This window comes from Molossus molossus, unplaced genomic scaffold, assembly GCF_014108415.1.
Source record: "Molossus molossus isolate mMolMol1 unplaced genomic scaffold, mMolMol1.p scaffold_m16_p_1, whole genome shotgun sequence".
NCBI classification, from domain to species: Eukaryota; Metazoa; Chordata; class Mammalia; order Chiroptera; family Molossidae; genus Molossus; species Molossus molossus.
In genome coordinates this window covers 94,578,302-94,590,960 of record NW_023425344.1, presented here as the reverse complement: position 1 = coordinate 94,590,960, position 12,659 = coordinate 94,578,302, and the positions used below count along the sequence as shown (strand labels likewise).

General features: G+C 39.0%; 1 protein-coding gene across 1 annotated transcript; it reads left to right on the top strand.

Moving 5' to 3' along the window:
• The first annotated feature begins 310 nt into the window (after positions 1–310).
• On the top strand, positions 311–10,902 carry TUBAL3 (tubulin alpha like 3). Its single transcript, XM_036265079.1, has 4 exons — positions 311–335; positions 5,270–5,551; positions 8,354–8,506; positions 9,903–10,902. Exons 1-4 carry the CDS (start codon positions 311–313, stop codon positions 10,841–10,843), a joined length of 1,401 nt encoding a protein of 466 aa, XP_036120972.1. The 3' UTR covers positions 10,844–10,902.
• The last annotated feature ends 1,757 nt before the right edge of the window (positions 10,903–12,659 follow it).

Below are 12,659 nucleotides of genomic sequence, written 5' to 3'. Positions count from 1 at the left end.
CTGAAATCATATTTATTGTTTTTTTAAAATCTATTGTGTGTGTATGCATCTTTTTCTTTCCATATCAGTTACTTATTTATGATATAGGTTTACTTTCAGATATTGCAGTGAGGAAAAAAACTCCATAAAAATTTGAAACTGGAGCGTTAGCTATAGGGTTTAAGAGGGAGAATTATACTTTAGAAGAAAACGTGTGGCTAAAAAAAGCACTATTTATTTAAAATAACTTTTTTCTGAAATTGGTGAGGCAGAGTGGCAATGCTTAGAAGCTAAAGCTGCTCTTTTGCTCTTAAAGCCTCTCTACCGATAGATGAGGCCCACCCACTATATCAAAGGTAATCTTTACTTAAATTGAAGTGATTGTCAGTGTTAACCACATTCACAAAATGCCTTCACAGCAATCTGTATAAGTGTTTGATTGAATAACTGAGCACTATAGGCTAACAGATTTGACATATAAAACTATCAAATCAGAAGACTTCTTCATACTTGAAATTCCAATTATTATTACTTAAGGAAACTTTTTTTTTTTTTAAAGATTTAGTTTTTCAAGGAAAAAAGGAATTAGTAAAGAAGTGATGCATTAAAAAAATATATTACAAAGAGATTTTTCCCATTTTCTCCTAATTCCTTTGCAAATCTCAGTTAATCACAGCTTTGTCTCAGGGTGGTCAGACCACCACATCTACTTTGAGACTCAGGAGCTGAAAAGCTGAAAAGAGGCTGTGCTGCTTTAAGTGAAGCCAGCAGCTCAGCCCTCATGTGGAGTCATTTCCTGCCCTGTGATAAGCCTCACCTGGGCATACTCTGTCACTCATTACCAGGGGGCACCTTCAACTCAGCATGGTAAGTGACTACCGTGCTTGTACATTGTTGACAGTGTTGCTTTGGTGTTGTAGCAAATTTTACTCATCATATTTGGCTCTCTTCCTCTCCAAGAAATTTTTAATAAATTCTTGATGTGAGAGAAGAAAAATTTAAAGAACCATTGTTTCTCTTCGTATCCATGTTTGAAATGGATTTGAATAAACTCTCCTCTATTCAGCTCTAGTTATGCTGCTTTTAGCAAAAGTACAGTTGATTTTCAGGTGTTTATTGCCTTTAACTGAAATGCTGAAGAAAGAACTTCTCCTTCCTTTAGTTTTTGCATTGGTTTTAGACCGGGTGTGCTGATTTTTTTCTGTAGAAATTAATTGCTTCACTTTCATTTATGGTTTTAGAGTTTCTGGGGACTTCAGACCCAAGTTACCATGGTTAAGCGCATAAGTGTGTCACTGGTAAAGGGCATGGACATCTTTGTTCTCACTTGAGTTCAGTCTTTTGGGGATGATAATGTTTGCAGTTACTTACCATAATTCTGTTTGGGGACCACCTTTTTTTTTTTTTTATTATTTTTTTTATCCTCACCCGAGGACATTTTTCCATTTTTTTGTTCAGATAGAGCAGGAGGGAGAGAGAGGAAGAGAGAGAGAGAGAGAAACATCGATGTGAAGGGACACATGGAGTGGCTGCCATCCGCATGACCAACCAGGGCCGGGGACAAACTGCAACCGAGGTACGTGCCCTTAGCGGGAACCGAACCCGGGTCTCTCTGTACCGCAGGTCTACACTCCAACCGCTGAGCCAAACCGGCCAGGGCGGGGACCACCTTTTAAGATCCACTTTCCCTTGAATTTCTTATGTGCCAGTCATGGTAATTTTTAATATCTTAGAATTTTTAATTCTTAAGTGGAAGCAACCTTTCAAACTGCTTTTTCATTTTTGATCTCACCCCATTGGACTCTAACATTGTAAAGATGTTTAAATTGTTTTACTCTTGGTAATGGAAATGTTGTGTCTTGGCTGTATCGATTAAGTATTCTGGGCATGATATTTACTATAATCTTGCAAGATATTCCATTGGGGAAAATGAGTAAGGGGTACAGGAGATCTTCTGTATTATTTCTTATAACTACATATTAACGTGCTGTGACTTACCAGTATTGACATTCAGTGGACATTTTACAATCTTTTATTATTTTTAAAATATGTTCTTATTGATTTTTTAGAGAGAGAGGAAAGAAGAGAGAGATAGAAACATTGATGCGAGAGAGAAATGTCCATCAGCTGCCCCCAACACGAAAGCCTGCAATCCAGGCATGTGCACCGACCAGGAATTTAACTGGGACCTCTCTGTTCATGGGACGCTGCCTAATCCATTGAGCTACACCAGCTGGGTCACTCTTTTATTGTTTTATAGTTTGGTTAGTATTTTAACAGATGGTCTGGAAAGGAGGGAAAGGCTAAAAGAAGAATAAAGTGAAAATAGCATTCTGTACTCTGTGACACAATTATGTTATATACTCAGCTGCTTCTCAAACCACTAAAGGCAAGATTGGTACTTGTTGAGCCAAGTATTTCTACTGAGTTAAAAAAAAGACTATATCACTCCTGTGTCTGAACCATTTGGGTAACAGGCTACAGAGCAGCAATTGTTTTTTTTTATGTTGCTGATTTTTTTTTTTAAATTCTCACCTGGGGTATTTTTTTATTTATCTTTAGATAGAATAGGAGGGAGGGAGAGGGAGAGAGAGGGAGAGAGAGGGAAAGAGAGAGAAACATCGACGTGAGAGGGGCACATTGATTAGTTGCCTCCTGCATGACTCTGACCAGAGCTGGGGTTGAACTACAACCGAGGTCCATGCCCTTGACCGGAGTCAAACCCGTGACTTATTGGTCTGTGGGTGATGTTCTAACCACTGAGCAAAACTAGCCAGGGCATGTGTTGCTGATTTTTGTGTGTGTGAATATTGTGAGCAAATGCCATGTGTACGTCCCATGGGGACTGGGTAGTCACAGCTGAAGATGGATACTGTGGGAGAAGTCTACATGTAAGTGGTTTGCATGATGTGGAAACAATGAATCCCCCGGGCCCCTGCCCCCCACCCCCCACTTTTAATTTTTACCTAAATCTGGAGATTTAGATGACTCTTGATCTGAATACATTAGCTATTGTACTAACACCATTTTTGAAGTCCAACAGAAGGGGTGGTAGGAGTATGAAGAGGTTGTTTATGGTGGAATGTGTTGTTTTGATATTTATGTGCCTAAGAGTTTGAAATATTAGTTGGTATTAAATGCCGCACTTTCTAAACTGAGTTCACAGCCTTTGTCAGGAGAGACTGCTAGTTGCACAGACAAGAAACAAGAGGGAAGTACTCAAGTAGTGAGCTTGAATTTTTCAGAAAGCAAAAATGGCTGTGTTTGCCTTGGGAATCAAGGAGACAAAGTACAAGTTTTGATGTGCTGAGTGAGAAAAGTCCAAGTCAGGTTATAGGGGTGTTGCCAGCCAGGGCTCCCTCCCTCCCTCGGACCAGAGGTCTTTTTGTAGTTGAACCTCAGACCTTGGGAAAGTACAGCCCTGGACAAGGGCAGGGTTGCCCATAAGCTCATCAGGCAAACAGCTTGAAGGGTCCCCATGATGCAAAAAAGCAAAAACAAAACACACCAAACAAACAAACAAAACAAAAAAACACAAAACAAAACTAGGCTTCTCACCCTTTAAGACCCCTGCTTAGATTTGTCCATGACCACTGGCAATCAAAACTCAACTCTATTAAAATCAGCAATTGCTACCACTTCAGATTTTTTGGGTTAAGTTTTTCTTTTCCTTTCTTGGATGAATAGATATTTGTCTGTTTAAATGACAAATAAAAAGGTTGTTTGATTTTTTAAGTAATGTAGATGGTGATTTAAAAGTGGGATAGGAGAGTGGAGGCTGATGAGGATGAAGGAAAACAGTAAAGTTTAAACAATAACAACAAAAATCACTTACTACCCAGATATAACTACATTTTGATACATTTTAAAAACACCTTTTCTATGCTTATTTTGAAATGTATTGACATCATATATTATGTACAATTGTACAACTTATATGATTTTTACTTAATATTTTATTGTATTTCCCATGTCTATATATATACACACATATATATATATATATTTTTTTTTTGGGTAATGTTTAAGGGTTGGAAAACATGTCATTATATTGATGTATCTTCTTTTAAATGCCCAACAGTAGGTGAATGGTTAAGTAGATTGGTTCTTGGTTTTCACTCTTATAAGTTTTAATACTGTGAATGCCATTGTGCCTAAATCTTTGCATTTTTTATTATTTTGTTCTTTTGCAATTATTGGTTGATGCCATTTGCCTGTTTTTCTAGTTAATATCTGAAGGCTTTTTAGAAAAATTGATGTACATAAAAATTGCCTTATATATAACTGGGTGGTTAAATCTATTGCATGTTTCCTTAGTAAGTTTTTAACTACTTTTTAAAAATAATTTTTTTTTATTTATTTTAGAGAGAGAGAGGAAGGAAGAGGGAGAGAGATAGAGACATCAGTGAGAGAGAATATTGACTGGCCACCTCGCACATGTCCCCCACTGGGGATTGGGCCCACAACCTGAGTGTGTGCCCTGACCAGGAATCAAACTGGTAACCTCTTGGTGCATGGGTCAATGCTCAACCACTGAGCCACACCAGCCTGGCACTACTTTAAAGCTTAGAACAACTTTTCTTATTTAGAGCCCATATGAGTAGTAAGTGTAAAATCTCAAGATATGAAAAAGTAACATCATTAATTTATCTACTATGGGTTTTACTATGTATCAAAGCTATACATTGATTTTGGTTTTAATCATTTTCAATAACTAGCTAATATTTTTCTGGGTAAGACAGCTTGATTTTGTATATATATTTTATATAAGACTAAATATATATACTTTAAAAAAATCCTCACCCAAGGATATTATTTCCATTTGTTTAATTTTATTTTTTTAGAGAGAGTGAAAGGGAGGGAGGGAAAGAGAAAGAGGAGACGGAGAGAGAGAGAGAAAGACATTGATTGGTTGCCTCCTGCACACAACCCAACTGGAACCGGGGATCGAACTTGCAACCCAGGTATGTGCCCTTGACCAGAAATTGAACCCCCAACCTGGGCCAATGGACACTCTATTCATCGAGCCACATCAGCCAGGGCTATATGTATAGTCTTAATTAATTGTTAACCAATTTCACAAAGGTGCTTAATTTATGTTGTTGAAAACTTTTAATGGAATTGGAGTCCTTGGTTCAATTGTTCTTAAAGCTTACCTGTATTCTGGTTTTTGGTTTCCATGAAGTACTTCCAATTTGCCTTATAATAAATTTCTCTTGTTGGCATAAGCTGGCTTGGTTTCTGTCAGTTGTAAGCAGAAGTGCTGAGTGACACCGCTCATGAGATATAGAGTCCTGCTCAGTTCTAATTCATTCCAGCTTATTTCAGAGGGAGTGCCTTTCCATTCATGTGGGCCAAGCTGGTGTCCAGATTGGGGATGCTTGCTGGGAACTATATTGCCTGGAACATGGAATCCATCCAGATGGCTTTATTCTCGACAGTAAAAAAGATAACTTGGAAATTGCTAAAATGGAGCACATGGATGCCTCTTTTGACACCTTCTTTTATGAGACAAGAGCTGGGAAGCATGTGCCCAGAGCACTCTTCATTGACCTGGAGCCAACTGTTATAGGTAAGATAAGTTTTACGTTCTGGTGTACATAACCAGGGCTACTATCAAAACAAACAAATCAAGTATCAGTGGGTGGGACTGTCAGATTATTCAGTCTACCTGAACAGGATTACCTGTATGTCGTGTCAGCTAGGAAGGCTAATATGCTCTTTCAACAACTCTATTAGGAAACATTGTTGTCATCCTCTATTTATAGATGAGGAAACCACACCTTGGGAAGGTTATAGAACTTGCCTTAGTTAGATTATTGAGTAATTCAAGGTAGAACAACTGTCTTTGATTCTAGGTTTGCCTTCTCATAAAAGCCATTCTCTATTAATAGAAAAGCAGCAAAATTGAGGGCAGAAGAAAATGTAAATAGTTAGCACTAATAAATGTATTAAGTTAAGCCATATAAAATTGTCAATAGATGACCTTTTTTTTTTTTTACCTAAAAAATTGTCAGTTTCATAGGATGCAACCTCATAATAATAGAAATTTCTTTGAGATACAGAGGTCTCACTGAAGTTACTGGGAGTCATCAAAGGCCTCCTCCCGAGGGAACAGCATCTGCAGATTTACAGAGGCATGGAGGAACGTGCAATTTTAACAATTCAGCATGGCTGGAACTTCCAGTGTGAATAGGAAAGTAACGGAAGAGGAGACTGGAAAAATAGTTGGGACTAGGTCAAGGGGGAAGTAAGGAAGTATGGTCAGAGTAAAGACTTAGCAAGTTCAAGATTTTGGGGGAGACAGTTGTAAATGATGGTGATTCAAGTGGAGTGAACTGAATGGCACTGGGGGTAAGGAAGCCAAAGAACTGTCAAATAATTTTGTTTGAAAATCATGGAAGTTCCTGAGGATTCTGGGCCAGGTACTTAAGTCTCTGATCAATGGGAAAAAGTTCCAGGAAGTTGAGTGGACAGTTTGAGTGGTGCTATAATCACTGCTTTCCAAGAAAGTGGATTTCACTGAAAGAGATTATGGAACTAATTACCTTTGAGGTCTCAACTGGACATTGTCATGAAGAAGCAGGCTTCCATAAATTCCATAAACTTTCTCCTTAAACTGAACTTAGCCTTAGAGCTTCAGATGAGAAGCAAAGAGTCCATCCAGAATTATATCACCTCTTATGTCTTGTTTATAAATAGCTTTTAAAAATCCCAACTTCAGTAGTGTGTTAATGTTAGTTAAAAGTCATTTATATTCAATGTTAGTAAATTTAAACATTTGGGTGTATACGAATTCATGGTCATATCATATACAGGAGAGCAAGGTAACTTGAGAGAACCATCTTGCTTTTAGAAAATGAGTGCATTTTCTTGTAGGCAGTGAACTTCTATGACTGTGGATATCTGGTGCCAAGGCAAATGATGTATAGTAAGATAAATCTGCATAAATGCATGTCATGAAGCCAATTTTATCATTATTATTTATAATTCTTATGGCCCATGCGCCATGACCTATCATCTCATTTAATCCTCATAATAACTCAGTGGGGCAGGTCTTATTATTATCCTTATTTGTGAGGTGAAATAATTGAGGCTTAGAGACATAAGTACTATACCTGCTCAATAACTAAACAAGGAAGGCAATATATGAACATAGGAAATTGATTTTTGAACACATGTTCTTCACTGTTATACAATGCAGCACCCCACTGTATTCAGGACAACATTGCAAAAGCCTACTTAACGCTTAAACATGACTGTACTTTTTCAGGAGTCATGCTATTTGGGTAATTCTAAGGTAGGGGAGTGGGGCATGGGCCTCCAACATGCTGTGTTTCTCATGCTGTCCAGGGTTTTCAAAGGCAGTGAAACCAGGCAAGGGTTGTACTTGTTTGTATTGAAGACTGCCAACATCTTACCACCAATTTCCCTGCCTTGTGCATTTATGTTAACTGTATTTGAGTCATGTGGACATTCGAGTGTGCCACACCTTCTTTGTTAAAGTCTCTTTAAAAGAATTTTTTTCTTTATTGATTTTAGAGAGAGAGGAAGGGGGAGGGAGAGAGAGAGAGAGAAACATTGATGAGAGAGAACATCGATGAGAGAGAATATCGATCGGCTGCCTCCTGCATGCCCTCCAATGGGGATCTGGCCTACAACGTGGGCATGTGCCCTGACCCGGAATTGAACTGGCAACTTCTTGGTGCATGGGTTGACACTCAACCACTGAGCCACACCAGCTGGGCTGTTAAAGTCTCTTTAAAAAATACTGTCTCCTAAAAATCGACATCATCTCGAAACTCCAGAATATGACTTTGTTTAGAAATAGGGTCTATGCATATGTACTTTGTTCAGATGAGCTCATACTGGATTAGAGGAAACCCTAAGTCCAATGATTTCTGTCCTTGTAAGAAGAGTGGACACTCAGGGAAAAGGGAATGCATGGTGGAGGCAAAGACTGGAATGATGTAGCTGCCAGCCAAGGAACTCCATGAATTGTCAGCAGTTGTCAGAGCTAGGAGACAGGTGCAGAATAGATTCCCCCTCAGAGCCTCTGGAAGGAATCAGCTTTGCCAACACCTTGATTTTACACTGAATAAATGTCTCTTGTTTTAAGCCATCCAGTTTCTTGTGATTTGATACAGTGGCTCTAAGAAACAATTAGATAGTATACGATGGAAAAATATACTTTCAATTTGCATAGAAATAGTTATGCCATTTCCTAGAATAAGGAAGGCCAAGTCAGCAATTTAAATCCATTGCTTTACCACAACACTGGAGAAGGAGAGGGGGTCATGGTCCAGGGTTGTGTGAGAATTAGCAGAGGGCTAGCAGTTGGAGTGAAGTGACTGACTTGCTTTTCCCTCTGCAGATGGGATCCAAACAGGCAAGTACCGCTCACTGTTCCATCCAGAGCAGCTTGTTAGCGGGAAGGAGGATGCTGCGAACAACTATGCCCGAGGCCACTATTCTGTGGGGTCGGAGATCATTGACCTTGTCCTAGAGGGGATCCGAAAGCAGGCAAGTGACTCTCTTCTCCTCAGTGGGGTTGGGGGAAGTGTACAAGAGTGCCTGGGATTCTGTTAAACAGTTCCTAAGCATTACCATCAGTTCTACCACCAAGATCATCACTACTCAATCTCTCTCCTCGAAACCTCTTGCCATGCTCAGAGCTGGGAAGTGTCCCAAACTGGGCTTTGACTATGCTTTGTTATGTAGGAAAAGCCAAAGAAGCCTTCACACTTTCTGTATAGCCCCATCTTCTTTTTTCTGATTTATTGAAGAAATGTTTTATTTTATTTTCCTCCTGCTTTATTGCGATATAATTGACATATAACATTGTACAAATTTAAAGTGTACAATGTCATGAATATATATATATATATATATATATAACTAAATGACTACCACAATAAGTTTAGTTAACACCTCAACCCCTTACAGTTTACCTTTTAAAAATTTTGGATGTACTCTCTTAGCCACTTTCAAGTAAATAATACAGTATTGTTAATTATTGCCACCATGCTGGACATTAGAGCCCCAGATCTTGAATATATCTTATAACTGAAAGTTTGTACCCTTTAACCAAAATCTCTCCATTTCTTCTACACCTCAGTGCTCAGCAACCACTATTCTACTCTTTGTTTCTACTAGTGTGGTTTTTTTAGGTTTCATATATGAGTGAGCTGATACAGCATTTGTCTTTCTCTGTCTGACTTATCTCACTTAGCACAAGGCCCTCAAGGTCCATCAGTGTCACAAACACCAGGATTTCCTTCTTTTTAATGACCAGTCCCCACCTACTTTTGCTTTTGCTAACTCATGGTTTATCTTGTTATCAGAGACTTCCAAAGCACTCTAAAACTTGTAATTTTTCAGTGGTAACCACTATTTGTAAAGTTAACAGGAGGCACATCCTACCTAATGATTAGTTACTCTATTTACTAACAGTTAATTTTTTAAGGACCTGTGTCTGGAGAACCCTTTGTGGAGGAAATATTTTGGCATTTGCCATAATCATTAGGTAAAACATGCCTTTACACCAGCCCAGTAGACTGGGCACAGAAATGATAGGCACTCATCTATGATGGAAGGAAACCAGATTGCTTCAATGTTTAGCTAGTCATTTTCTTCGTTATTGGTAAAAATCTTGCTTTAGATATACAGATATATTCATGGAGGGCAGTGAAACAAGATTGAATATTTATACTTTACTTACAGTAAATCTCTGAAGTGCTTTGCCACCCCAGAAGTGACCACTCAAGTATGTTTCAAAGTTAATATGTTTGTTGTGGAGTCAATAATGTTAAATCAGTCCTTTCTGAAAGTTTTGATTTGTTTGACAACTTGTGTCTCACCATTACCACTGCTTCTGGATTTATTTGGCTCAGTTCCTACATCTTGTTTCCTTTCCCAGACAGAACAGTGCAGTGGACTGCAGGGATTTTTGATTTTCCGAAGCTTTGGAGGAGGCACTGGATCAGGATTTACATCTCTCTTAATGGAGCAGCTGTCGATGCACTATGGCAGGAAGACTAAATTGGAGTTCTCTGTCTATCCAGCCCCTAGGATCTCCACTGCTGTAGTAGAACCTTACAACTCCATTCTCACCACCCATTTCACATTAGAGCACTCAGACTGTACCTTCATGGTGGACAACGAGGCCCTCTATGATATATGCCATCATAAACTTGGTGTTGAACGCCCCTCTTACACCATCATTAATAGGTTGATAAGTCAGGTAGTATCTTCCATTACTGCTTCCCTTCGGTTTGAAGGACCCTTGAATGTGGATCTAAATGAATTCCAGACCAACCTAGTACCTTATCCGAGAATACATTTTCCTATGACAGCCTTTGCCCCAATTATTTCTGTTGACAATGCCTACCACCAGGACTTCTCCGTGTCAGATATCACCACTGCTTGCTTTGAGTTCTCCAACCAGCTGGTCAAGTGTGATCCTCGACTGGGGAAGTACATGGCCTGTTGCCTACTCTACAGAGGAGATGTGGTCCCTAAGGATGTGAATGCAGCAATTGCAACCATGAAGTCAAGGGACTCTGTTCAGTTTGTAGATTGGTGTCCAACTGGTTTCAAGGTGGGCATCAACAGTCAACCACCCACAGTGATGCCAGGTGGGGAACTGGCCAAGGTCCAGCGGGCTGCCTGCATGCTGAGCAATACCACGGCAGTTGTAGAGGCCTGGGCCCGCCTAGACCACAAGTTTGACCTGATGTATGCCAAGAAGGCATTTCTACATTGGTACATCAGAGAAGGCATGGAAGAAGAGGAGTTTTCAGAGGCCAGGGAAGATCTGGCAGCTCTGGAAAGGGATTATGAGGAGGTGGCGCAAAGTTTCTGATGCATATGTGATGGTGAAAATGAATGTTAAGTACTATGCTTACTTTTTAAGACATTATACAGATAATGGGTAGAGCTCTTTTGATTAGGAGAAGAAAGAAATCAAATGAAGCAAGAGCATAAGTTCCACACTAAATTAAATCAGCCAATATTAACAATGAGAACATCTTTTCTTGTCTACGAGTATAATTCAGCACTGCTACCTGTGAACCTTCTAAGCTCTGGAGTCCTTTCTGGGTCATGTCTAGTGTTTGTTTGTTGTTTGTTTTTGTTTTTGTCAGAATAGAAAACTGCCTATATTCTTTTCTATTTCAACCACAACACTATTAAACCTTAAAGTTAATGCTTTTCTTGTCCTATACCTGCAGTGGAAAACGGCACAATATTGATTACTGATGTTATTTCCTCTATGTCTATATTCTGTACATTGATTAAATAACAAGCATTTTCAGTGTGATTCTTTTCCTTCCAACTGTGGGCTTTAAGGCCTCAGTTAGCTTTTTATACAGAAAAACAAACAAGAATATTCTTGGATTAATATCCACAGATTTGAATATTTGTGTCCTGTAGGTAAGAGGGTGAAAAGGACCTCTTTCAGCTTTCCTTCCTTGAAGAGATGTTCTCAAAGTGTGGCCTGTAGAACCCTGCTTTAGAACCATTTCATATGTTTAGAAAAAAAAATGCAGATTCTTCTGCCATTTGATCCAGTGATCCTTCTCCTAGGAATATATTCTAAGAATCCCCAAACACCAATCAGAAAGAATATATGCACCCTTATGTTCATAGCAGCATTATTTACAATAGCTAATATCTGGAAACAGCCCAAGTGCCCATCAGTAGATGAGTGGATAAAAAAAGCTGTGGTACATTTACACAATGGAGTACTATGCAGCTGTAAAAAAAAAAGGAAGGATTTATTACCCTTTGAAACAGCATGGATGGACCTGGAGATTATTATGCTAAGCAAAATATGCCCTTCAGAGAAAGACAAATATCACATGATCTCACTTATATGTGGAATCAAATGAACAAAATAAACTGATGAACAAAACAGGACCATAGATATGGGAGTATGAAACAGACTGCAGGGAAGGTGGGAGGGAGGGTGGGAAGAGATTAATCAAAGAATTTATATGCATATATGCATAGCCCATGGACACAGACAATAGACAGATGAAGGCCTGGGGTGTGGTGGGAGATGGGTGGAGGGGGGAAATGGGGGAAAATGGGAGACATCTGTAATACTCTCAACAATAAAATAAGATTTAAAAAATGCAGGTTCTTAAACTTCACTATGGATTTGCTAAATGAGAAGCCCTCGGGATTGGAAGGGGTGTAACCTGAGGATTTGAAGTTTGAAAAACACTTACTGGAACTAATTTTTGGTATTAAATAGTATTACTGTTTGGTAGTAACCCATTTTCAAATGAATTATAATTTAAAATGGACAAAATAGCTATAAATGCATTAAAATCAGTAACCAGATTTTTATAATTCATGATGTTTAGTCCAATAGTTGGAATTAAGGTGAACTAGAGACTGCAAAAGTGCTTGCTTGGGCTGGTGTTGCTCTTACGCTGATGGTAAATAGTTTTCAGGTGCCTCAGTCATCTGTGGTGTTTTTACCTTTCATCCTTAGTCCTCTGGTTGTACTCTCGACATGGTCAGCACTTTGGTCTGGTAGGCCCTACAGCCTTGGCTGAAGGTGTCAAGTTTTTGTCTTATTGTGAGGTTGACCAAACTGCCACGTTTTACACGTGCCACCTGGACCCCAGAACAGCTGCTCCATCTTTAACATATTTTTGGTAGATGCTTTT

What these genes read in the sequence shown, in the direction of transcription:
- TUBAL3 (XM_036265079.1), top strand. Translation starts at nt 311, where the DNA reads ATGAGGCCCACCCACTATATCAAAG. An exon ending in GCCCACCCACTATATCAAAG is followed by an intron (nt 336 to 5,269) that starts GTAATCTTTACT and finishes CATGAGATATAG; the next exon opens with AGTCCTGCTCAGTTCTAATT. An exon ending in CCTGGAGCCAACTGTTATAG is followed by an intron (nt 5,552 to 8,353) that starts GTAAGATAAGTT and finishes TTCCCTCTGCAG; the next exon opens with ATGGGATCCAAACAGGCAAG.